The sequence below is a fragment of the Hippocampus bargibanti genome, linkage group LG10, assembly GCF_051943395.1.
Source record: "Hippocampus bargibanti isolate YZ-2025 linkage group LG10, ASM5194339v1, whole genome shotgun sequence".
Taxonomy (NCBI): domain Eukaryota; kingdom Metazoa; phylum Chordata; class Actinopteri; order Syngnathiformes; family Syngnathidae; genus Hippocampus; species Hippocampus bargibanti.
In genome coordinates this window covers 2,665,898-2,693,083 of record NC_142743.1, presented here as the reverse complement: position 1 = coordinate 2,693,083, position 27,186 = coordinate 2,665,898, and the positions used below count along the sequence as shown (strand labels likewise).

The window sequence follows — 27,186 nt, the reverse complement described above, 5'->3', positions numbered from 1 at the left end:
CATATTGTCTATAAACAATTAATAATAATAATCCATTTAATTTCTAAGCACCTTTCAAAACTCTCAAGGTCACTTTACAATCAGAAAATCGTTTTTTTTCTGCGGTGTAGTCTTCTGTGCCATTTTTACACAAGGATGAACTTACTGAGATCAGACACATTTTGGCTAATTGATTTTCTGATTGGCTAGTAACATTGTAAGGTAACTAGTCCGGCTGGTTGGTAAGAAAAAAATATAGGCCTGCAACGTCATGCTTTTCAATTCCGAATAAATTCGGGAAGGGCATGAATGAGTTAAGACAATCTAAGGTGCGTCCTTTAGTATGGAAAATTAAAAAGTACTGTTTTTTTATTCATAAAGTTTTACAATTCAACTTGGTGTATGTTGTAATGACATGAGGAAATCGTATTTGCATGTTCAACAAGTGATGCCTGGCTATAGACCAAAGGAGCATGCACGCTCCTGCAAGTGAGTCTGATGACAGCCTACGAGAGCCACTAGTCAATTGCCTTCTCCCTCCAACCGACACAGCCGTCCTAATAAAGAACCTCAACTCTATCCAGAAGTTTACCGAATCATTTACCGAACCCGCTTACACAAAGATACACATATGTTTTTTAGCTTCTATAAAAATAAATGTAAGCAGATGTGTACAAACACATCTATACACAAAATTCAGTCAATTTAATTGGCTGGACACCCCTATGGTTAAAAGCAATTTTAAATAGCAGGCCACTGGCGTCACATCAGGATGTTTGCAAAGTTCCACACCATTAAATAAAGACGACGTATCACCAACTACAATTGAAGCCCTCGAGCATTCGTGTCACATTTTAGGCGAGCAATCAAACTATCACGACAAAAATCTATGAAGCTATATCAAGATTAACTTCAACAGTATCACCGAGAAGTGTAGTTCAGAGGTGTCCAAACTCGGCCCGTTTCCATCTCTCTCTGCTACAACACACCTGTTTCAAATGATCAAGATAGCTATCTTGCCTCTTCGGAGCTTCTCGATGACCTTATCCTTCGGATCAGGTGTATCGGCAGGGAGATAACAAAACAAGCAGGACACTGTCTTTTGCGAACCAAGTTTTCAGAACGTTCGTAAAAAGCTTTTGAAGTGATTTAATTGAAATTCATTTACTCACCCGTCCTCCAAAGTGATTCCCGATGCTCAGTTTGGTTAATGAAGACCACAACACCGCTAGTACGAGAAACATAAGAATGAGAAGTAAGCCACGTAAAATAAATCCAAATTTAAATCTCATGTTGGAAGATCTTCCGAAGGAACCGAGAATCGAGCAGCTTTACACAACACAATACGATGTTAATGTCTGCAGACCTGTACTGGCTAAGTCTCATTTCTTTAATTGTTAGGTATTTCATGTTTGATCCTCGACCTCATCTAGACACATTAGCTCCTCCCACCAGAGAAATAGGCTGCGACCGAAGGTGTACACGATGTCAGGGTTACGCCATTTTGTTGCTGCGTCCAAACAGTCAAGTCACGTGCTCCTTGTTGCATTCGCGGGAAGTCGAATACAGTAAATGACTTGTTTCACTTCCGGTTTAAAGTGCACGGGAACGCTCATTTGTGCTTGGAGGTAGTAGTTACAAAATAGGAAAAAAAGGATACTGACTCCAATGTAATGTATTCTGAAATGGTGACCCGTATCAAGACACAGACAATGAATGACAAAATGTAATTACAATATTAATAACTTATGTGATTGTGCGTGTCTGTCTGTGTGAGTGTGCGTGCGTATATATGTATGTATGTATGTATGTATGTATGTATGTATACGTACGTACCCATCAATCGGGCATGTACGTACATGCATGCATGTATTTATTGGTACACCAACTAAGTTATTTGTAATAACTTCATGTAACACAACCTGATTTGTACCGAATACAGAAAGACATCATTGAACCACCGTCTCTGGATGAGAAGGTTTCTTCAGCCGTCATCTGTACATTTTTTGAAGGTGTCTGACGTTTCGTCTCCTAAACAAGAGGCTTCGCCAGCGAGCTAAAGTCTTACTGGTCGTATCGGCCCTATTTATATATCCCCAATGTTCAGACATGGCGGCGCTGGACACAGCTATGATAGGTCCCTACTCTCTGGTTGGGGGAGCAGAGGACCACTCCCTGTGGCTCCACTGATTGTTCCTACATTCCTGACTAACGACTGGCCTGTTTGCCACACTCCCTCCGGTATCACCTCATCAATTAAGAATGTTGCCTAACCTGTTTTGTCTAAGCAGGCTATTGTATGAACGAACCAAATTGAACCTCACCACACCAGACCGGTTTAATGAAGGATTTTGTTGTTTTATGAGAATCGCTTCTTTTACTCCCCTTTCAAACATCTGTCTTTCGCTAAGATTTTAACCTCATTGTCGTCAAATGAGTGGTTGCTAGCTTTTAAGTGCATATGTACTGCTGCTTGAGGCCCACTAGTATTATCCCTGCGATGTTGATAAAGTCTTTTTTTGAGAATTTGTGGAGTCTCCCCATTGTACTGCTCTTTACAATTTTCATTCTTACAATGTATTGAATAAACTACATTACTTTGTTTTTCATTTGGCAGCCTATCTTTTGGATGCACTAATTTTTGCCTTAATGTGTTTATCGGTTTGAAATAAGTAGGAATTTTGTGTTGCCAAAGGACTCTGTAGTTTTTCAGAAACTCCTGCAGTGTACGGTACTGCTACTCCTCTCCTTTTTGTATCTTGAGAATTTTTGGTTTCATTCCCTATTCTTTCTTTCTGACATTTGCTGAATGACCACTGAGGGTACCCACAGTTAGTGAGTGCTCTACTGATATGTTTTGACTCCTTTTCTCTACCTTCAATGCGTGTTGGTATTAGTTTAGCCCGATGCTGGAGGGTTCTGATAACTCCTAGTTTGTGTTGTAATTAATGGGTGGTTAGAATCAAAAAGTAAGTATTGGTCAGTGTGCGTAGCCTTCCTAAAGACTTCTGTTTTTAGCGCTCTGTCCTCTTTTATAATTACTTTACAATCCAAAAAGGCTAGTTGGTTCTCTTTAATGTCCTCACGAGTATATTTAATTTTGATGTCTCGAGTTGAGGTGATCTGTGAAGGATTGAATTTCTTGTTTTTTAATAATGTTGAAAGTGTCATCCACATATCTAAACCAGTGCCTCAGTTTTGTCCCCGGGAAGGATGTGAGGGCCTGTTTCTCCATCTCTTCCATGTACAGAATAGCCACTATGGGTGAAACTGGTGAGACAAGCTGCATACAAAGTGCTGTTCATGGACAACTATCATGTACAAGCAATAAAATACTCGAAAGATAGTCGAAAGCACCAGACAGTAAAACTAAGATCAAATCTGAGTCATGCTGACTCAAATGCCAAAGAGTAGAAGTGAGTTTTATTATTATAAGTGAGTAATAAAATGCTCTTCAGCCATGTACAAATCACCTGGAAATTAGCCATGCACCTGTTATAAAATAACATCCAAATAAATCTGGGAAGAACTTGAGACGAGATCATTATTTCAGTATGCATTCTTGTACAAACATGTTTGCTTCTTGATGTACCAAGCAAGACTACATTTCTCGAATGTTACACACAGGAGATGGAAAAAAGACGTCGTTGACATGATGTGAAAGATATTCATTCATACACTGCCCTGCCAGCAATTTTGTGACATTCGGCTTCAGTCCAAAAGTGAAGTACCACTTAGTTTAGACATTGGATAACCTTCTCCTCGATCATACAGAACGCGGCGATGTCTGACAGGTCAGAGATGAAGGCATTGCAGGCTTGTATACTGATCTTCTTGCAGCCTCTTATGTCCAGTAGAGTCAAAGAGCAGATGCGCTTCAGGTAGGACATGCAGTCATCGGTCAACTGATAACAACCTGTTTTGGCACACAGACACAATTGATTGGTTAGTTTTCTTACTGAGGCAATCGCTGAGTAGCAATACTCAATGTTTTTTTTTTTTTCGGGTCGCGTGAACACCGGTGCCTCTGGCAATATGAAAGAAATATGCCAGTTGTTTTATAGAGTTAGGTGCTGTCCTTTTGGACCATTACAAGACATACAAAAAGAATACCTGATAGAATGAGTTCACTGAGGTTCTTGCGAGTATGTGTGCCCACTGCTGCCAGCAAAGCTATTGAAGAATCTGTAATGTTCTTGCAGTGGGCCAGATCCAAGTTCTCCAAGTCGGGCATATGATGCTGAATAAGTCTCAAAGTAGACTCGTTGATATCCAGACCAGAGAGCTGCAGCGTCACTATGTTCTTTAGTCTGCAGTAAGATGACTTGGAGCCTATGATGGTGGGAGTGAAAAAGGTGCCTTCAATTCAGTGGAAAGAAATGCAAGACGTGCTGGCCCATTTATTTCTGCTATATCTTACCATGATGGGTGAGGAGCTCTTTAAATTGAGCATCTTTAATGCCTTCACACCAACGCAGATCCAGGAGTCGAAGAGAGGGAAGAGTAGGGGAGACCAATGCTGACAGGCATGTCCATGACAGGCCAGCTACCCTTAACTGTCGAAGACCTAAAGAAAAAAAAATTGAAAAACCTGTAGGTAGGATAACCTCTGAATCACCATTCAAAGTCGAGCAACTGAGACGTTTGGCAAAGGTAGGTAAATGCACGTTCATGTCAGAGTTGGTCAGGGTTCATTCAAGGTCACAAATGTTTTCTAGAAGATTGTGAATTTTTTAGGTGTTTTTTTGTTGTCAAAAAGAAATATTGACAGGTTAAAAATTCCCTTGCGACAAGAAAAGTACAGCCAAGTTAATCGTCCAGCGCCAGAGACACAAAATATACGACATGTACTCGTACCTGGTAGCCTGTTTAGAAGACAGTTGAGCTGTCTTTTGGCCACGGGTGTCCATGAGAGGTCCAAAGAAGTGGGCCGATGTTTTATGATCCCTGCCAAGGCGTGGTTACTCAGGGGGTTGAATCGACTCATATTCAGATGGCTCCATAGATGCTTATCAAAGCTCCTGCAACCACATAAGAACATGCCCTTTTATGATCCCTGCCAAGGCCTAGCAACTTGTCAATTTGGTTCTTCAACGCAGGTCATGATTCAGAGTACCACATTGATTTATGACATACCATTTATACCAGGCCTTGCAGACAGTCATGCACTTGAGCAACTCAGCTCTGTTAAGGTATCTGAACACAGACACCCACACTTCCTTTTCTCCGCTACTCTCATCCACATCCTGAAAAGAAGACAGGGACAGCAGGGAGGGAGGTGACATTGCAGGAGAGACACAAGAGGTGGATGGTTCTCCTTCGTCTGAGGATGCACACTGATCAATACTGCCCCGGATGACAAAGTTTCCTCGATGACTTGGCCTGCAAGATAACATTTGACGAGTTTGATCACATACACGTGTACCAACATACTAATTTATTTATCAAGTGCTCAACTTAAATTAATGAATGTGAACAATGTTGTTAAACTGAGAAAAAAAATGCACAATGATCTGAAATGAAGTCGGAATGTCACCCCATTAATCAATGAGATGAGGAGGAGTATATTACAGGAAAAAAATAAGAAGCTATAGAGACATAAAAATACCAGGACCAGTAGCATACCCAATCTAATTCATCAGCAATGTTACCAGAGTGATGATAGTTAATTGTGACGTTTGAGAACTGATTAAAATAATTAAGTAGATTTGCTTTCTTTACTATGTTTGAAAACAGAATAGGTAAAGGCTAATTAATCCATGGACAGAGAGTTGTTGAACCTCATTACAACGTACCCCATAGCAAATCTGTACGTTCTAACTGTGTTTGTCACTAATTTCAATAAAATGACCACCAACTAAGATCTAAAACGTATCATAAAGTATACATACCCTTTATAAATGTACAAGCGTGAACATATAACACAAGTGTTAGCCCTCAACGGTTAGTTGTGTTGGGACTAAGATGTCATGGAGAATTGTTTAAGGTCTGAAAGGTATGATGTAACCACGTGAGGGATTCACCCATGATCTTGATATAATCAGAAGAGAGGAAATCATTAATGACACTTTCGAGTTTTGGTGCTATATTGGGTGCAGAATCCAGACTGAAAGAGTTCATAATAGGGCATTGTTGGTGAGATGGGTCTTAGTTGCTCCTTGATATGCAACTAACATAATACAGGTGGGTTTTCAAGTATCAAGAGCTTAACGCAACATTCTCTACACAAGCCAAATAAGTTGATTTTTCGTAAATGTTAGAGCGAATGGTCTTGGCGCAGGGCGGCCCGGTAGTCGAGTGGTTAGCACGCTGGTTTCACAGTGCTGAGGTCGTGAGTTCAAGACTCGGTGTGGCCTCCCTGTGTGGAGTTTGCATGTTCTCCCTGTGCCCGTGTGGGTTTTCTCCGGGTTCTCCGGTTTCCTCCCACATTCCAAAGACATGCATGGCAGTCTGATTGAACACTCCAAATTGTCCCTAGGTGTGAGTATGAGCGTGGATGGTTGTTTGTCTTTATGTGCCCTGCAATTGGCTGGCAACCAATTCAGGGTGTCCCCCGCCTTGTGCCCGAAGACAGCTGGGATAGGTTCCAGCACCCCCCGCGACCCTAATGAGGATGAAGCAGTCTGGAAAATGGACGGGTGGATGGGTGTTGGCGCCTTGGCGATGTTTTCTATTTTTTTGGGGGAGGGGGGGAACACCAACCTTCCTGGACCTTGTGGAATTTGCCTTTCCTTGGTGTTGTCATTGCTCTTGAACCTTAAAGCTTTGTTAAAAGTGGTCTTTCGGTTGATGCTTGGTTGACCACATGCATTTATTTGAGGTGACCTCAAACCCATTCCAGCTTCCATTTTTGGATCGATTGAATCTGCAAAGAAAAACAAAAAAAATATTTTTATTTAGGCATGAAAGTAACTGAAGTTTCATGATGATAGTGTAAAAGAAAGACGACTTTTTTTCTCCAATTTTTGTTTTACACCAGGAAATTTAGTTTGTGTTTGGTTTGCTAATATATCTTCACACAGTGAAGCTTCCAGCTGCCCGCTGCGAATAATCGCGACTGAACAAAGTAGCAGAAGAGAAAATATTTTTTTCAGAATAAGAGACTTTTACTGGAAAATAAAAGGAAAGCTGTGATTCAGACATTATTGCAAGTGCCACTTAAGGTTCGGGTAAATAGACTTTACACAGTGACGTGCAGTCAGGGGAGGCAGGTGAGGTCATGCCTCACCTGTCATCATGGAAATATCAAATGAAAAAATAAATTAAACAATTATATTGATTTAGTGATTTGTACTTTAAAGTTCTTTTCCATTTAACTTCACCATTTGTGATTTTTTTTTTTTTTTCAAAATCGCTGACTTTTCACATTTACTGGTCAAATACTAAGTAGAGACTAGCGGTGAGGCGGTAGCCTCACCATGGATTGCGCAATGACTATGCTAACTGTGCTGGCTTGCTCTGCAGGGACACTGCATTGCTGTCCCTCTGCATATCGCTATTAAAGTGTTCAAATACTTTTAGTATATGAACTAAATTTCTACAGTTTAACTGGTGTATATAATGTGCAGTCACTGTACATTATAAACACCGTACTACAGTGTTTATTTTATTTAATTTTGATCAAAACTGTGTGCATAGATGAGGCACACAGTTCTCCTGCCTCATGATAGGGGGTTGGGGGCGCTGGTGATTCCAGAGATTCTTCTTGCGACTCCTTGGCTGCAGAATAATAAAATTAGTTACTGCAAGCTACAGTAAACAGTTAGCAAGTTAAGTGCAACCATGCAGTCATTTTTTCTTGTTCCTTGGCCTTATTTTCAGAATGGAGGATTACATATCTAAATGTAAAGAATTTTCTAAATTGGACTTTCAATCAAAGCAGGAGATAATAATAATAATATAATAATAATAGCTCACAAACGGTGAGGGATGAATGTAAATCTCCTGGACAGCTTCTCAGCTTTTTGGCCCAGAAGGATATCATTGAAACTATTCCTGAGGTGACAAAGTTGCTCCAGCTCGTGCTCACTGTTCCAGCTACAACAGCATCCGTGGAGCGGTCGTTCTCAGCACTGAAAAGACTGAAACCATACAGTCGGAATAGGACTGATCAAGGACGACTTTCTTTGCCGGCAGTGATCTCTATTGAGACAGAGAGACTTTTAAAACTGAAGAAAGATAAGGAAGGCTTCTACAAAGAAGTTATCGATGCCTTTCTTCAGAAGGAGCAGTGCATGGACTTCATTTATAAGTAAAGGTAACATGATAAAGCTTTTTTTTAAATATTTTTATATGCTACAGTTTGTACATATAAAGAATGCTGACGTGACATTTTAAACAAAACATGTTAACTGTTGCCAATCAAATGGTGAATAAGCTATTCTGTAGAGTTGTCAGGGTCTGCTTGTAAATCTGACTGTGATGACGTCAGTGCCTCACCAGCAATGAACCTCATCGCACGTCAGTGACTTTACACATGCATCGTTTCTGAGTTTGGGACATGATGGTGTGCTAACTTACTAAAATACATTATTTGTGTGTGAGTTTAAGTGTGCGTATATATATATATATATATATATATATATACAGTGGTACCTCGGTTCTCGAACGCCTCACAGTTCGAACAAATCCGTGTTCGAACAAAATATTCGAGATATTCTTGCTTCGGCGTTCGAACTTCAATCGGTGTTCGAACGCCAATACGACGCGTGAGTGCGTACGCGAGGGTGAGGTGCTGAGCGGCGTACAGGTGTATCGCTCTCTCCGTGACCAACTGTTGTCGCTAGCGGACGTGCTGCGTTTTGCTCTAGCGTTTAATATAGGTGTACGAAGAGTTTTAGCCCCTAATCATGCCTCCAAAGAAAGTAAGTGCTGCTTAAAGTGACAAAAGAAAAGTAGTGCGTACAACTATTGCATTTAAGAAAGAAATACAGTAAAGTCTCGTTATATCGATATCGGTTATAACGATAGTACCGCTTATTACGATATTATTTTCATTTCCCTTGCACATTTCTAGTCTTTTTATGTATAATTAGTACCGTTTAGTACGATACCCGGTTGTTACGATAATCCGGTTATTACGGTGCTCCTTTTCATCCCCCGCCGGCCATTTTTGTTGTTTACATCGATATATCCGTCGCGCCATTGGTCAACTTGGTCACGTGTCTTGTTACGTGAGCAGCTCTCCCGAGCAGACGCCATTTTCAGACGGCAGCTCGTGTGTATCAGACGGCTGCTCGTGTGTCTTCAACAATGGACTGTTTTGGATGCCATCAGAGCAATTTCCAAAGCGTGGAGCACGGTGTCCGAAAACACCATCAAGAACTGCTTCCGTCACTGCAAATTTGAAAATCCAGGGTGCAGTGAGGAAACATCTGCAGCTAACGAAGAGGATGACGACAACATTCCTCTTGCAGTGTTGGCTGAAAAGCTAAAAGTCGCCGACATTGCATCGTATGTCGCAGTCGACAAAGACATTGCGACATTCCCAAGCTCATCAGATGCGGATATCGCAGCGGAGGTCAAAGCCAAGTATGCCACAGTAGATTCCCGTGATGATGATGATGCTGATGACGATGAAGAAGAAGCGACTGAATGCACACCTTTTGCAACTTCGACAAAAGCGTTGCAAGGGGTTGCGGACACGCGATCTTTCTTTGAATCCGTAGAAAATGCATCCGGTTTTTTAGAAACGTTAAACAAGATGGAAGTGTTCATATTAAAATATAAAAATGTGAAGCAGAAGAAGATTGATGACTTTTTTAAATAGCTTACATACATACTAATTGCAGTGTTATGTACATGTACTGTTACATGAATGCAAGCGTTTTTTGCAACAATGTTTGTTGTTTTGTCTGCTGAAGCGTCATGATTTTGAAAATGACTGTACATTCCATACTGTGCATTAAAGGGCAACCAACATCACTTTTTGTGTTTCTTGAGTCAGTCAAAAAGCTGTTGTAACGTCACAGCTGCGCGCCGGGATTCTATTCAGCCACTCTCGAACGTCACGTAAGTTATGTAAACGTTGCAGTTTTGGTTTTTCATCCATGTACAGTATTTAATTGTGTTGCATCCAGATATCTTTATTGTTTGCAACAATCACTGTTTTTCATATGATTGTACATGCTGGCGTTCGTGGCTTCGTGTGAATAGAACTTGACGATTTAGCATTGGTTGGTTGCATTTTTGAAAGGAAATAGTCATTAAAAAGTGTAAAGACGTTTTTATTTTATGCACAACTTTATTTTTCACTTCACTACTGTACAAAAAACATGTTAGATACGCAATCCATGAACCCAATGATGAAATTACATGCCATAACAAAGGTGCCGCATTTACGCACCCCCCCACAGGATCGGATATATCGATAGTCCCGGTTATATCGATATTTTTTCGGATTCCCTTGCGTATCGATATAACGAGACTTTACTGTAATCACAAAATATGAAGGAGGTGTGCGAGTGTCTGATCTGGCGAGGGAATACAGCATGGCGAAATCTACGATCAGTACGATATTAAAGAATAAGGAGGCTGTGAAATCTAGTGATGTAACTGGGAGTGAGAGCAAATGTCATTGGATAGATATTTTAAGAGAAAAGAACATCCTGTAGCCGAGTCATCCGTAGCTGTCATGTTCCGAGCGAGAGTGACGGCAGATGACTCGTCGGAACGTAGTGGAATGTTTGGGATCCCAAAACAGACACGTACGAACCAAGCAGGATGTTTATTCACAAATAAAAGAAAACACAGCGAGTAAGAAGGCAAGGGGTGATCCAACCCGCTTACTACGCCAAAAAGCAAATGGCACACGAGGGTGCAAAATTACGCAATCCCGGAAGATAACATAAATTTACGGGACACAGGGAAAATACCTCGGACCGGATACACTCGCGCATCGAAGGAAAAGTCCAGGTACGGTGGCGAGGTGAGTCAATCATCCGAATAAGAATATACAAAATAGTTGCCTGTAACTATGAATAGTGGGGTGATGATGAGGATTGCCGATAGAGTTTGTTTTGAGGAAGTATTTGGACAACAGAAGGAGCCAATGCACGCCGATGAAGATGTGGGTATCTCAAGATAGGTAAGACTATTTTTACAGATTGCCAAAATGTTTTCTCCACACTCCACTCAATCCAGTGGAACCAGGGGGGATAGCCATGGACGTTATGATTGAGGTTCACTGATTTTCTGCACCAACTGTTATTCTATTTCATTCTGCCACTGATCACTTTAGCATTGCTTGATACTTTGCATTGTCGCACAGTTCTTCTTGAAAGGGGCCACTTATATTCAGGAATTGCCTTCCATACTTAATTGTCATTGTCTCACAGTTGTTCTTGAGAGGTACCACTTAGATTAAGGAATGTCCTTCCATATTTAATTGTCATGTCTTTTTTAATTATGATGCTAGTGCAGTATGTCTACCAGAGACAAATTCCGTGTGTGTCTTACATACTTGGCCAAAAAAGATGATTCTGATTCTGAGAACTTCATCAAAGTCCAACCTAAATTTCTCATTGTCCTCCAACTCCCATCTTACTTGTGGGGAGTACTCACTAATAACATTGAACATTAAACCTTCAATTTTGAGCTTCAGACTCATTATTCAGTCTGACATTTTTTTACTTTTTTTGCCAAGATATTCCTCAGAAACTCCTCTTTTAAGATAACCCCAACTCCATTTCTCTTTCTGTCTCCACCATGATAGAACACTTGAACCCTGACCCTTCTAGTTTTGCTTCCTTTCCACCTAGTCTTCTGGACACACCGTATGTCAACCTCCCTCCTCTGCATCATGTCAACGATCTCTCACCTTTTCATGTCACTGTTCCTTCATTCAAAGTCACTACCCTTAGTACTATCCTCTTGAAATTCCATTTTTCTCTTTTCCTATGGGCACACCTGTCTCCCCTCCACCGGCACCCTGTATTTCAACAGTACCGTTGGCAGTCGTTGTCAACCTGGGCCTCGACCGATCCGGTATGAGATTCAAAGAATCTATTTACACGTTTGTTTTGGCCAAATGTATGTCAGATGCTGTTTTGAACAGAAACAACCTGTATTTATCCGGGCTTGTGAACGGCACAATAAGACACTGGCTTGTGTCCCCTTGTAGCTCCATTCAAATCTATCCATCCATCCCTCCATCAATCCACCATTCATATACTGTACATACATGCATATAGACACGCATAACACACACACACACACACACACACACACACACACACACACAATTTTCCTGTGTATACAGTAAGGTGCACAGGAGTATAAGGCGCATCCCCAATGAATGAAAAAAAAAAAAAACAACAACAACAACTGCGGTTTTTCTACCTACCAGGTTTTCGATGAGTAACGGCCGGGTGTTGTAGAGTCACAGTCAGGTAGGAGCCACAAAGTATGTCATCATTGAGATCAGACATCAGAAGTACTGGAGGCTCTGAGTCAGAATCCCAGGGCCCTTCTTGCTCTTCATCTAGGTCCATTCTCTCATCCTCTGGGTCAAACTCATGTTTCTCACTGTCCTCGTCTTCCTCCTCATCAGTCCTGGACCTTGTCCTACACGGATGATGAGGCTGAACTTGGTCTCCATGTCCACTGTCATCATCTTCCTCTTCATCACCATCATCAGATTCCTCACTCGATCCACCTCTTTGCTGCATTCTTGAACCACCCCTCACTCTCATCCCTCTCCTCCTACCAGCTTTGCACCTGAAGATGTAAGTACCAGGAGTCATAGCGCCTTCTCTGTTTCCTCTGTGGGTTGCTCCACCTTTGAACAGTCCCCTCTTGTTGATAATTAATCCCCTACGGGAAGAGTGGCGTCCTCCTGGCTGTATCCTGGACTTCTTTCTATGTGTGGCTGTGGAAAAATAGAACATAAGAGTTTCTTTACTTTGAATCTCAAAAAGTGAAAAACAAAATAAAAACATTGAACAACTCCAATCTGTTTTGCAAAACATATGCAAAGCTGGTACTACCCACGTAAAAGAAAGTTCACTGGAATGGGAAAATTCTTTTTTTGTGTGCCTGCTACATTGTAGCATCCTTGTTTTATGTGACAAGGTATTAGTGCGCCCTGACATATTGCCCATTTCCAATATTTTTGATCTACAGAAAAAAAAGTTGTTTCAAGACAAATACATAATACCATTTTAAACAGTGAGTGAATACAGTCAAGGAAAAGCTTTAATTTTCAGGAAATCTGCTTTTTTTAATTCAACATGGAATGAGGGGAATTGAAAATGTACTTAGTAGTTTCCAATAAATTAACTTTGTATTATTGAGCAATTAATTAATATATTAATTTATTATTTTTGATTTTGGGCGGCCCGGTAGCCGAGTGGTTAGCACACCGGCTTCACAGTGCAGAGGTCGCCGGTTCGCGTCCCGGTCCGGCCTCCTTGTGTGGAGCTTGCATGTTCTCCCCGGACCCGCGTCTGTTTTCTCAGGGTCCTCCGGTTTCCTCCCACACTCCAAAAACATGCATGGCAGGCTGATTGACCACTCCAAATTGTCCCTAGGTGTGAGTGTGACAGTGACTGTTGTATGTCTTTCTGTGCCCTGCGATTGGCTGGCAACCAATTCAGGGTGTCCCCCGCCTCGTGCCTGAAGACAGCTGAGATAGGCTCCAGCAACCCCCGCGACCCTAATGAGGAATAAGCGGTATGGAAAATGAGATGAGATGAGATTATTTTTGATTTTTGGGTACGCTCCATGATGTTGGGGAATTGCCATAATTACGCAAAAATCTCTTTTCATCAATGAATGCTGCATCTTTGTATTTGCTTTGAACAACAAGTTAAATGGAGGATACTGAGGCGACCCCTGAAGGGAAAGCCGAAAGCAAAAGAAGAAAAAAAACGTGTGGAAGAAATGTACAATGTAGCCATCTTTTTAATCCACACCGATCTCTTTCTGTCTGGAAATTGTGAAGAATGAACAGAGATTCACAATGCTTTGCACCGATGTTTTCTTTCATGTGTGATTAAAAAAAAACATTTTTGTTGCTTGTAAGATGCATGCTGATACTAAAAACAAAGAAATAGCTTTCCTAAATATGCACCTTGTAACCCGATAAGATGAAAAATTGTCCATTGTTGTTCTACCGAAGCATTCACTCAGTTAGATGGTAGATGAGATGAGCACAAACCTTCATCCTCGTCATCATCGCTGGAGTCATTTCCATCACGACAGTGTCTCTGCTGCCGTAATATCTTAGCCATGCGCGCATCCAGGAGAGAGGAACATTTCCGCTGCTAGAAATGCACAAAAATATGGAAAAGGGAATGATATGCTGACTTAATACAGGTGAGGCACAAAATAATAGATGGCAAGAGATAAGAGCCACTAAATATTCACAATGTTCTGCTTTTGAGACATTAAACCAAGGTTTTTCAAACCCTGGTTTAATGTTTATCAAGATATTGTTCAGTGTGCCATGGGAAATTATCCAATGTTCTGATATTGTAATTGTTTAAGTACTTTTCCATAATGGTAGGGAGCAGCAGCAGCAGCTAGGTAATTGCATTATGCTTTAAGACGATTTGAAGTTTTCGGCGTGAGGCAAGACACCGAAACCCCTCGTTCATTTAGATTTAGTTTAGTTTAGTTCATTTAGATTTAGTTTTCCGAAGATGCAACGACACCAATCTTCCCTCTAAGCTGCACAACTGTGCACAGGTTGTACACGGTCAGTGCACAAGAAAACCAATCTAGCTTAGTGAATGAAGTGAAATCTTATTTTCTAAATAAATTTATTGTGTACTTCAGTGAGTGACAAGTATCCAAACAATCACATGTCTACGCTGGCACAGTATTGGAATGACAGCGAAGCTGCAACACTAAGTGAGTGTGTTCTGTCGGATGAGATGTTGCCGATGTTCCTCCCATGAGTGGCTGCCGTCGCGGATACTGCACCCGATCTACAACAAACCAGCAGAAGCAGGCCAGACCACACACACCATGAAAGTCAGGTGCGCATTCATGTGTGTTAGTCTTATTTTGTTTGCGAGGTGTATTCCTTCTGTAATAATCTGTTATAGCTCATTGAAAATACAACACTTTTATTAATAATGGACAGGCTGACAGACGATGTTTGACAATAATCTCCTTGGAAGATAATGTTATCAGATGACATTGTGATCTGTAGCGAGAGCAGGGAACAGGTGGGGGAGAAACTAGAGAGGCGGAGGTGTGCCCTGGAAAGGAGAGGATGAAGATCAGTCGCAGCAAGACGGAATATATGTGTGTGAATGAGAGGTACAAGTACAAGAATGATGCTACTGGGAGAAGAGATAAAGAAGGTGGAGTATTTTAAGTACTTGGGGTCAACTGTCCAGAGCAATGGACAGTGTGTAAAAGAGGTGAAGCGTGTCCAGGCAGAATGATGTTAGTAAATATTTCCACAGAGCCTGGTCCAAGTGGAGTATCCCCCCCCCCAACTCCCACAGAGAGTGCCAAAAGGCAGATGGAGAGGCATCAGCTGCTAGCCATCGCTCCTACACCAAAGAAGGCAAGACCAACCAGAGACTGCAAGGTCTGTGCATGGCTGGGGCTCGAGCAGTGAAACAAGACTTTATTGCAAGTCCTGATCAGTGCCTCTGCACACTAATATATATGTCGCTGCCCATCATTTATGATGATGACGCTTTTCCCAAGGGAGGTGAGATTGAGGGTGGAGGAAGGGACACACACGCACGCACACCTGTATATAGCTCATGCACACACCTGTAAATAGTTCAAAAACATGCAGACATCTGTAAATAATTGTGTGTTCTGTAAATCGTTCTGTGTTTCTGGTTCTGATGTTCTAAATTGGATTGGAATTACCTTTATTAGTCTCTCAGTGGATAAATTTACATTTCACAGCAGCAAAGTTATGAAAGGAAGATGAAAGGAATGAAAGGAGTAGAAACACCAAATTCATGAGCTGATGGAAAGGCAGCCACTCTTGCGGCACCATCTTGAAGTCAAAAGAACAAAAATAAAGAAATACAGTAAAGTCTCGTTATATCGATATCGGATATATCAATAGTCCCGGTTATATCGATACTATTTCTATGCACGCACAGAGAAAATTACATGCAAACAGGGTCGGATATATCGATAGTCCCGGTTATATCGATATTTTTTCGGACTCCCTTGAATATCGATATAACGAGACTTTACTGTAATATGACAACACAAAGACAGATAGGCATTCATTCTTATGCACTTTCTGTACTTTTTTCTGTACTTTCTGTTTTATTTTGTTGATTCATCGAAATAAACAACTGTCCAGATGTTTGAGGGGTCACTTGAAGTTAAAAATATGGTCATTGATCACCTTTCTGTTTGAATTTGATTCTCTGCAGAAAAAGATTATTTTCTCTGTTTTTTGGTAAAAATCAGGTGTTTGGGCTGAACCACCTGATCTGAACAGCTGATATCTCCAGAACCAAATAAGGTACAAATTAAATTCTTTCTAACGCGGTTTCTAACACTGTATTTGATGTTTATGTAATCCTAAAAGTCAATAAAAAAAAGGCAATTTGGTTGAAAACGACAAAAAAAACTGGCACTGGAGTGGACCAATTTTTACACATGGTCTTGCAGTGAATGAGTTAAATACCCCAGTGTACAATTATGAGATTGGCAGCAGGTGTGTTACACGCAGGGAAGTACAAACCTGCCACCTGCTGCCGAATCTGAACATGACATGACGTTTGCATGTTTTACCAGTGCCTGCATGGGTGTCCAATGTTCGACACCCAGTGTCCAAAGACAGCTGGGAAAGTCTCCAGCACAACCTGAGACACTTGTGAGGATAAGTGGATCAGAAGATGGATAGATGCATGGATGCTGATTCTTTTGTTGTCATTTATTTCACTATTTACTGGTTTATTATTTGTTGTGACTCAATTAAATTGAATGCATGATTCACACACAAAAGTTATATTAAACTTGCGTCTTCCTCTGCGCATATATTCGCCCTTTCTCACTCTTCCCTTTAGTGCTCGAGTGCCACTGGCAGCCGCCAGAAAAAAAAAAACCTGGCCATATTGTTGGATAAACCGCAGGGTTGAAAGCTTGTGACAAAAGTCGTGTCTTATAGTATGGAAATTACGGTAATTATGACAGTCCTACTCCATCGGACCTAGTCATGTATGTCATATCCGATAATAAGCATGTAATGTAATATTACGGCTTTAGGTTAAACAAGTCCTTGAAATAAATTTGACCACACCCTCCTGCAATTTTGATGTGTCAGATTTATTTCCTATTCATGCTCTTGGTTGTTCAATGTAGGATTCGATTGAACTTTGGCGGTCAGAACGTAGACGTATCCTTCTTGATAACATCTTATGAAATGTATCCCCTTTTGAGTTCACATTCATGTAGAATAGGGTAACGGGAAGTTTTAATCCTTTGGAAGGAGAGCTGGTCAAAACTATTTTAGCCCATGGCGTAAATCAGATTTGACAGTGTGAATGTTTGTTGCGATTTGTGCCTTGCGATTGGCTGGCGACCATTGTGTACCACCACACCTGCGATGGTCATGAGGATGAGCAGGATAGATGGATGGATAATGGTGAGATAAAATAAGAATGGGATGTATTCTGTGAAGTGAACAACATATATTTTATAAATTGCATCCTTTTTTTAGATTACACACTCAATCCTGTGTGTGTCAGTTGCGTACCTCTGAGTCAGTGATCCCTTGAACGCATTTGGGACATTCCCAGCAGCTTGGAAGGTCTTTGTTGATAATTCCCTCACCCCGAATCTGGCGTGAAAGAAAAAAAGGTGTTGTAGCTGATTATGCAGTGAAACGTCATTTGCTTCATTTTCCTGAAAATGTTCACCAAATGAATATACAGTGATACCTCAGCTTACGAACGCTTTAGCTTACCAACTTTTCGCCTCACGAACATTAAATTTGCGAGCATAAAGTCTTGGCTGACGAACTACTTTTTGGCGGACGAACCAAACCACACAGTGCCACGGTGGCTGGCAGACTAGTTTTCGGTGGATGAACACCAAACCACATGTCCGAACATTGCCACGGTGGCTGGCGGACTAGTTTTGGTCAGCCCTTTCCTTGAGTGTGGACGTGGTTTGTTGAATGGAGTAATTCTGCTATAATGGGACCAAAAAAGACCCCATCACAGGCTAGTGCTGAGCCGAAGAGGACACAAAAGAAAATTACAGTCGAGCAAAAGAAGGAGATCATCGAAAAACACGAACAAGGTGTGCGTTTGTGTGACTTAGTGTCCCAGCACCAGTATGCTAAGTCGACCATTGATACGTGTGGCTAGGGGTGTTTCTGTGTTGTCTAAGCAACGGTCTCAGGCAATACAAGAAGTTGATTTGGATTAACAAAAAGTAGCTAGCAGGGCACAGTCTGAGTGAGGATATTATCGCCGAGAAAGCACGGCAACTTCAGTCAAATATCAAGGGGCAACTACATCAACGACCATCACAAAGGTAAATAAAAAGACTATTATACAGTACAGTTTATTTCTTTAATTACAATATAATAGCACATTTATTATACATAATATAAGGTATATTTTGTGTAGTTTTAAGGTTTATTTTAGTTTTAAGGGTTTAAGGGTTATTAAGTTTTATTTAATCGAAAATTATGTTTTTTGGGGATCTGGGGAACGGATTATTGCAATGTTTAATGATTTCTTATGTTAACAGGGAGAGCAATTTTCCAACAGCGCACGTGCATGGGAAGCCAATGTAGCCACAAGGGGGCACGAGCCAGTGTCTTGTTGTGCCGGTCCCAAGCCCGGATAAATACATAGGGTTGTCTCAGGAAGGGCATCCGACGTAAAAAAAATTGCCAAAACAAATATGCGAATCAAACCTATGAATCCCATACCGGATCGGTCGAGGCCCGGGTTAACAACGGCCGCCATTGGTACTGTCAAATATGCGAATCAAACCTATGAATCCCATACCGGATCGGTCGAGGCCCGGGTTAACAACGGCCGCCATTGGTACTGTTGACCTTCAGGGTGCCAGTGGAAAATTGACTACTGTTGGTCGAAGAAGGAGAGGAGGGAGGTGTGCCCGGAGGAAAAGAGAGAAATGGAACTTTGAATGTAGGAACAATGACAGGTAAAGGCAGAGAGCTGGTTGACATGATGCAGAGAAGGAAAATAGACATACTGTGTGTCCAGGAGGCCTGGTGGAAAGGGAGCAAGGCTAGAATTTTAGGGTAAGGGTTTAAGTTTTTCTATCATGGTGAAGACAGAAAGAGAAATGGAGTTGGGGTTATCTTAAAAGAGGAGTTTGTTAGGAATGTCTTAGAAGTAAAAAGAGTATCAGATAGAATGATGAGTCTGAAGCTAGAAATTTAAGGCGTGATGGTCAATGTTGTTTGTGGGTATGCCCCACAAGTAGGATGCGAGCTGGCGGAGAAGAAGAAAAATTTTGGTTGGACTTTGATGAAGTCATACAGAACATCGCGAGAAGTGAGAGGGTTGTAATTGGTGGAGACTTCAATGGACATGTTGGCGCAGGAAACAAAGATGATGAGGAGGTGATGGGCAGGTTTGGACTCCAGATGAGGAACGCTGAAGGACAGATGGTGGTTGACTTTGCTAAGAGAATGGAAATGGCTACTGTGAATACTTTCTTTCAGAAGAGACAGGAACATAGGGTGACCTATAAGACTGGAGGCAGAAGTACACAGGTAGACTACATTTTGTGTCAATGGCACCATCTAAAGGAAATCAGTGACTGCAAAGTAGTGGTTGGTGAGAGTATAGCCAGACAGCATAGGTTGGTGGTGTGTAGGATGACACTGGCAGTGAGGAAGATGAAGAAACCAAAGGCTGAAGTGAGGACAAAATGGTGTAAGTTGAAAAACAAAGAGTGTTGCATGACATTTAGGAAGGAGATAAGACAAGCACTGGGTGGGCAAGAGGTCTTTCCAGATGACTGGCAAACTACAGCGAACATATTCAGAGACACAGGTCGGAAAGTACTTGGTGTATCGAGTGGAAGAAAGGTAGATAAGGAGACTTGGTGGTGCAATGGGGAGGTGCAGGAGTGTATACAGAGAAAGAGGTTAGCAAAGAAGAAGTGGGACACAGAGGACGGACGAGAGTAGACAGCAGTACAAGGAGATGCAGCGCACGGTTAAAGTAAAGGTGGCAAAGGCCAAACAAGAGGCCTATGATGATTTGTATGCTCGGCTGGACAGCAAGGAAGGTGAGACTGATCTTTACAGGCTGGCGAGACAGAGAGACAAAGATGGTAAGGACCTGCAGCAGGTTCGGTTGATTAAGGATAGAGATGGCAATGTATTAACAGGTGCCAGTAGTGTGATGGCAAGATGGAAAGAGTACTTTGAAGAATTGATGAATGAGGAAAATGAGGAGGAACAAAGAGTAGAAGATGTGACTGTTGTGGACCAAGACGTAGCAAACATTAGCAAGGATGAAGTGAGGAGGGCGCTGAAGAGGATGAAGGGGGAAAAGGCACTCGGACCTGATGATTTACCAATCGAGGTATGGAAGTGTCTTGGAGAGGTGGCGGTGGTGTTCCTGACTGGGTTATTCAACAAGATCTTAGATGGTGAACAGATGCCTGAAGAATGGAGACGAAGTGTACTTGATAGAGTGCTTATGCACATTGGTAAACATATTATGTTATTTCATGCTTAGATTAGTAAACATATTATGTTATTCCATGTTTAGCTTAGTACATATTATGTTATTGCATGTTTAGTTTGGTCTACATGGATTTATGAAGCTTATTAGTTGAATAGTTGTGAAAGCAGAATGTAACAAGTATCAACTTTCAGTCTAAATGTTCTCCCAACACTTGTCCGTAGCTGATTGGACAACAGATCGCTGCTGTGTGACTTCCAATACATGTCCGTAGCTGATTGTTGTGTGTACTTTCAAAACTAGTCTGAGCGGGCGGGCTTTGTGCTTTTTCTTTTTGTTCTTGTTGTGTTTGTGTGCTCTTGGCTCCCCGCTCCAACGAGAGATGTGCTCCTTTTGTTTCACTAGAATAAAGTAGTGTATTTTGTTCACCATCTATCGTCCTCGCTGATATTTCATCACAGAACTTCGTTGAACACCGAACCAGATGAGAAACAAGAATTAGAACCGAACAGTACTCGTGCCCATTTTTAAGAACAAAGGAGACGTGCAGAGTTGTACTAACTACAGAGGAATAAAGTTGACGAGCCATACAATGAAACTCTGGGAAAGAGGAGTTGAAGCTAGACTAAGAGCAGAAGTGAACATTTGTGAGCAGCAGTATGTCTTCATGCCAAAAGAGTACGACAGATGCAGTGTTTGCTTTAAGAATGCTGATAGAGAAGTACAGAGAAAGCCAGAAGGAATTGCATTGTGTCTTTGTCGATCTGGAAAAAGCGTACGACAGGGTGCCCAGAGAAGAGCTACGGTATTGCATGAGGAAGTCTGGAGTGACAGAAAAGTATGTCAGAGCGGTGCAAGACATGTATCATGACTGTAGGACAGTTGTGAGGTGTGCTGTCGGTGTGACGGAGGAATTCAAGGTGGAGGTGGGACTCCACCAGGGGTCAGCTTTGAGTACCTTCTTATTTGCTATGGTGATGGACAGGCTGACAGACGATGTTAGACAACAATCTCCTTGGACGATGATGTTTGCAGATGACATTGTGATCTGTAGCGAGAACAGGGAACAGGCGGCCGAGAAACTTGAAGTGTGGAGATATGCCATGGAAAGGAGAGGAATGAAGATCAGTCGCAGCAAGACGGAATATGTGTGTGAATGAGAGGAATCCAAGTGCAAGAGTGATGCTTCAGGGAGAAGAGATAATGAAGGTGGAGGATTTTAAGTACTTGGGGTCAACTGTCCAGCGCAATGGAGAGTGTGGAAAAGAGGTGAAGAAGCATGTCCAGGCAGGCTGGAGCGGCTGGAGAAAAATGTCAGGTGTGATTGATTGGATTGGATATGCCTTTATTAGTCTCACAGTGGAGAAATTTACATTTCACAGCAGCAAAGTGTTGAAAGGAATGAAAGTAGAAAAACAAAATACATGAGCTGCTGGAAAGGCAGCCACTCTCGCAGCGCCGTCTTGAAGTCAAAAGAACAAAAAAAAAAATGATGATGAAGTGATGTGTAATAGAAGGGTTTCAGCTCGAATGAAAGTGTATAAAACAGTGGTGAGACCAGCGATGATGTTTGGACTGGAGACAGTGCCACTGAAGAAAAGACAGGAAGCAGAGCTGGAGGTAGCAGAGCTGAAGATGTTGAGGTTTTCTTTGGGAGTGACCAGTTTGGATAGGATCAGGAATGAGTACATTAGAGGGACAACTCATATTCGAGGCTTTGGAGAGAAAGTCAGAGAGGCCAGACTGAGATGGTTTGGACATGTCCAGAGGAGAGAGAGTGACTATATCGGGAGAAGGATGCTGAGCCTTGAACTGCTAGGCAGGAGACCGAGAGGAAGACCGAAGAGGAGGTTTATGGATGTGGTCAAAGAGGACATGAAGGTAGCTGGTGTGAGAGAGGAGGATGCACAAAACGGGATAGATGGAGGACATTGATTCGCTGTGGCGACCCCTGAAGGGAAAAGCCGAAAGGAAAAAAAGAAGAAGAGGCACGTGCATGGGAAGCCGTGCGTACTCAGGGATGCATCTGGATAATTTAAAAAGGAGGCGAATTGGCCCTCGTGTCTGAAAAGGGGGCCACATTCTAAAATTGATGGGCCTGTATTAACTACATTGCCGAAGTATACAAAACTAATTGAAATAAACCAAAATACATTCATTGGAGCATATTTCTAAATTGCAAATGAAAAAAACATTGAGTAAAATTTATTTATCTAATAAATAAAGAATTTTAATTCAAATCAAATAATATATTCATACAAAAAATAAACAACCCTTTTCTATTCTCATTAGTTACTACACAATCAATCCTGTGCTATTTTTTCTACCGTATTACAGAAAAGACAGAGAACAGACTTAGCACAATATTTCTTACGAGTGTCTACTTTAACAAATTTCGTTGCTTTTAAGATTTCCAATGTGCTGCAACAGCTCAGAAACCACTCACATAAGCCACTAAATTCAAATCATGAACAGCAGTTTGCTGAAATGAATTGTCACTCTCTGTTGTTTATTAAAAAACAAAAATATGTTTGTTTGCTGCTTGTTTTGAATGTCTTTTAGAGTTTTACTCCTTTTCTCTCGCTCCATATTGCAACCATCTATGTCAATGTCGTTGGATGTCAATAATGCAATGCACCATCGGTAACTGAATATTCTCATTTGGCAGTTTCAAGCAGATCACGACGAAAGTTAAAACTTCTAAAGAAAAATGAACAGTTTTCAATTGCTGCTTAACTAAATGTGTTTCTTTAGCTATTTTAACAGAAGTATGTCATATGTGGCGCAGATCATGTAGCAATATGTGCCAATCGTAATAGACGGGCGCTGGTGCTGGCGCAGCTTACAAAGTTGCGCCAGTGGCTGTCAAAATGCGTAAATGGCGCAAGGGCGCAGCCCAGATGCATCCCTGCGTATTTGCGTCATCGGTACGCGCGAGCGCCGCCACATGGCTCCCCTCCTGGATCCGAAGTCGGTGAAAGCGACGAAGGAATAATCATCCAAATGAGCCGGACACGCCCAGAACAGCTGGTAGGAGACGAGCCGTTCCGGGAAGTGCGCGTCTGCCGCTCCGGGTCGTTCGGCTACAAGGCGAGGCAAGGCACGATGAAGGTCGATCGCCGGGCATGTAGGGCATCGAGGGAGGTGCGGTAGGGGGGGCAGATGTGAGGAAGTTTCAGTCGTGCCCAACGTCATTGTTAAGGAGCACGGCAATGAGTGCTCAACGACTGCCGGTTTGAGTCAATCGGCGGAAACTATCTTCTTGCTGCCGTTGATCCGAATTCAGAAGGTCTTCTCACCGCGGGAGAGGACAGGAAACGGGTCATCGTAAGCAAGCTGGAGGGGCTTGCACATACGATTGCACCGCAGGAAAACATGAATGCACACTTGGCGTGTGGGATCCATGTGTGTCGGTTGGGATGACGTTCGAGGCGGCCGGGCCCGCTGACCCTGCTCAAACTGCCGAAGGCGGGTGAGCAAATTGCTGACGTTGAAAGGTTGTAGGATCGGTCGGGTTAATCAGCTGACCGAGCAGTCGTAAACTAGCGGCATATACAAGCTCCGCTGGAGACGAGTTGATGTCAGGTTTCAGCGTGGAGCGGATGCCAAGCGATACCAGAGACACCCAGTGTTCGCCATTGTTGGAAGACATCAGTGAGGCCTTCAGTTAGTGATGGAGGCGCTCAACGGTCGTCCGGTTCCATTCAAAAGCCAGGAAATTGCACAGCTTGCCGAATAGTGCAGACTTGAGTTGGGCTCCATGATCGGTGGTGATGGGTTTCGGTGAACCAAAGCAAGCGACCCAGTGTTGGAGGAAAGGACTGACAACAGTTTAGGCACCGCAATCGAGTAAGGGAAGGGCTTCACACCATCGGGTGAAGCGTTCAACGCAAGTTAGAAAGTACCAGAAGCCACTGGAGGGGCAAAGGGGTCCGACGAGGTCGATGTGGACGTGACTGAACCGGGCGTACAGCATGTCAAGCGTTCCCATTGGTGACTTCGTATGGCGATGGACCTTTGAGCGTTGGCAACGTAGACAGCTGTGCACCAATTCTCGAGCGTCTTAGTGCAGTACCTTTCAGGAAAACCGTTTCGCTAGAAACTTTGTCATGCCACGAATTCCAGGATGAGAGAGATCGTGCAGAAAGTCGAACACCTTTCGTCAGAAGGAGTCGAGAACCTGTGGTCGAGGGACGGCGTCGGACAGATGCATGGGATTGTCAGTGTTGAAGAGAGGCACGGCGATGCTGTTGGGTTCGTTGGCATGGTCGGCCAGACCTTCTCGTACCTGGGAGGCTATCATCTCGTCGTAGTGTAGGCTGTCAGGGAACTGGATCACGTTGATCTCAATTCGGGAAAGGGTGTCTGCGACCTCATTTTGAGCCTCTGGACGTGACAAAACTAGAGGTCGAACTGCGAGAGGTAGTCCAAGTGCGAATTTCACACTACAAGTACTTCACCGAAGCCGAGGGGATGGCAGAGAGGAGTGGATTGTGGTCGTGTATATGATGACGCGGCCACCCTTGATGAAGTGCTTCACACTGAGGTAGACACAGAGAAGTTCATGGCCAAAAGTGGAGTACCAGCGTACAGCCGGCTGGAGGGCCTTGGAATTGTGTGGAAATTGTTTTTCATTTGACTAAAAATGCGTGTTTTGGGTCATTTAGATGCTATACAACGTTTTTCTGATGTCAGTTAGGAAACAAAAAAATGGTGTCGGTTGTCCTTTAAATAAAGCTGTCTCAACCAGGTAAATGTCACTGATACAATTATAACAATAACATTTAACATGTGACAATTGTTAAAAAAATGTATATTTTGTACCGTGAGGCAGGAAGGGTGGACTATCTGTGCACAATTTGAACATTCCATTAGAGTAAAGAAGTGATCTCCAGTTTCATCTTGATTAGGATCCTTGCATATTTCACAAACAGCAGACAGTGGAAGTCCTGGCTGGAAAAGGATAAACAAATTAACAAATATATTTTTATTTGTATATATATATAGTAAAGTCTCGTTATATCGATATTCAAGGGAGTCCGAAAAAATATCGATATATCCGATATCGATATAACGAGACTTTACTGTATTAGGTTTTTTTTATCATACGATTACTCTAGTTTAAAATTCTAACAAAATGTACAGGGAGCCCTCAGGTTTATCGTCATCATCATCATCATCAAAACGTGGACAAACCAATCATTCGCTCATGTTTTCTACAGTAAAAAAAGTTTTCCAAAATTTTCTAACAGAGATGTTGAAACTTTCACTTATCTGTTTTATGAAGAAACAAAAAACAAAACAAAATTGCATTTTAACTTTACTGACATTTTTTATTAAATAAATACCTACCTGAAGCTAACCTAGTTTGAAACAGATCTCTTTTATTGGTGATTAGATTAAAAAAAAACAATATGATGAATTTGTCACTTATTTTTGTTTGACAAATAAACATCTTCTCATAACCCGCTACCCCACAATGTTTTTTTTCCTTGCCCTCCTGGGGGTTGCGATCAGCGGATGTCAGTAATATCTGTCAAGTTTTGGCATTTGCTGTCTTTGGCTGGGAAAGGCTCCAGCAACCCCCATGACCCTTGTGAGGATAAAGCGGATCGGAATATGAATGAATGAATGTGGCCATCTCAAACTCTCTTTGATGCCTTTTGCGATTAAGGGCTGTATATGGACATCTTGAATAAAATACAAAATAACATTTTGTAATACGCCTGAAAAGAAAAAACTTACCGAGTGACACTGGCGCAGCACACAGGTTTGTTTTAGTTTTCCAGGTCCTCCAAATTTCTTCATGTCCCGGCAGAAATTACATTCTCCACATTCAGTTCTCATACATGCCTCGCAGCGCTTACACCTGCGCAAAAACAGAATAAGATTAAATGCTGAAACAAACTGAATCACTGATTGGCTTTTAAAAAAATACATTTCCTTAATTATGCTGTTTTGCTCTGTCAAAAACATCTTGTGGAACATGGAAACAAACCATGTGAAAAATATTTTGAACGTGGTTTGCATGCACAGAAGCATTTAGGTATTCCATGTAATGCAATTATTGTTTTTAATTTAATGCAACTATTTTATTTAATTTAATGTCAGAATTCTCAGGAAATACATTTTCATCTTTCTATGATAGCTGATAAAATTTTTATAACGTTCTTCCATTTTATCGGAATTTACATAAGCAGAAGTTCGGGTATACGTAACCTGGAATCAGACGTGCAATAGCTGAAATTATTTTTATATGATTACATGTGTATACAGTTTATGCTGTAAAACCGCGCCAACTGCATCTGTTGCAATCTCACAACTTCCAAGATGTACAACCCAAAGCTCCGTGAGACACTTTATGCAAAAAGCTATCCATTCCATCAAGCCATCAACGACCATCACAAAGGTAAATAAAATGACTTTATGATACAGTACAGTTTATTTCTTTAATTACAATACCACAGCACAGTTATTATACATAAAACAAGTTATATTTTGTGTAGCTTTAAGGCTTATTTAGTCGAAAATTATGTTTTATGGGGACCTGGGAATGGATTGTAGTCATTTTTATGGTTTCCTATGGGAAATT

The 27,186-nt window shown here is 41.8% G+C and overlaps 2 protein-coding genes and 1 long non-coding RNA gene across 5 annotated transcripts in view; 1 reads left to right on the top strand and 2 right to left on the bottom strand.

The window, feature by feature from the left end:
• galnt7 (UDP-N-acetyl-alpha-D-galactosamine: polypeptide N-acetylgalactosaminyltransferase 7) overlaps positions 1–1,472 on the bottom strand; it is a 67,058-nt gene extending 65,586 nt beyond the window's left edge. The window contains exon 1 of the mRNA XM_089005676.1: positions 1,152–1,472. Coding sequence (XP_088861802.1) covers positions 1,152–1,271 — 120 coding nt within the window. The 5' untranslated portion in view covers positions 1,272–1,472. The remainder of the gene's footprint in view (positions 1–1,151) is intronic.
• A 24-nt stretch (positions 1,473–1,496) lies between these two features.
• LOC148892067 (uncharacterized) lies at positions 1,497–17,662 on the top strand. Of its 2 annotated transcripts, none has more exons than XR_016116166.1 (3): positions 1,497–1,547; positions 14,758–15,523; positions 16,378–17,654. It is a non-coding gene; the product is annotated as an uncharacterized LOC148892067 (long non-coding RNA). The 2 variants fall into 2 exon arrangements; XR_016116165.1 differs by lacking the exon at positions 1,497–1,547 and having other exon boundaries at positions 14,250–15,523; positions 16,378–16,432; positions 16,708–17,662.
• The window catches only part of kdm2aa (lysine (K)-specific demethylase 2Aa), a 47,463-nt gene continuing 23,660 nt past the window's right edge, over positions 3,384–27,186 (bottom strand). For both annotated transcript variants that reach the window (XM_089005672.1, XM_089005673.1), the window contains exons 14-24: positions 26,340–26,463; positions 25,419–25,547; positions 17,669–17,752; positions 14,138–14,243; positions 12,323–12,847; positions 6,682–6,844; positions 5,116–5,361; positions 4,837–5,000; positions 4,400–4,546; positions 4,093–4,311; positions 3,384–3,895 (exon numbers count right to left, since the gene is read on the bottom strand). In XM_089005672.1, the coding sequence (XP_088861798.1) occupies positions 3,714–3,895; positions 4,093–4,311; positions 4,400–4,546; positions 4,837–5,000; positions 5,116–5,361; positions 6,682–6,844; positions 12,323–12,847; positions 14,138–14,243; positions 17,669–17,752; positions 25,419–25,547; positions 26,340–26,463 (2,089 nt within the window). In that variant the 3' untranslated portion in view covers positions 3,384–3,713. The remainder of the gene's footprint in view (positions 3,896–4,092; positions 4,312–4,399; positions 4,547–4,836; positions 5,001–5,115; positions 5,362–6,681; positions 6,845–12,322; positions 12,848–14,137; positions 14,244–17,668; positions 17,753–25,418; positions 25,548–26,339; positions 26,464–27,186) is intronic.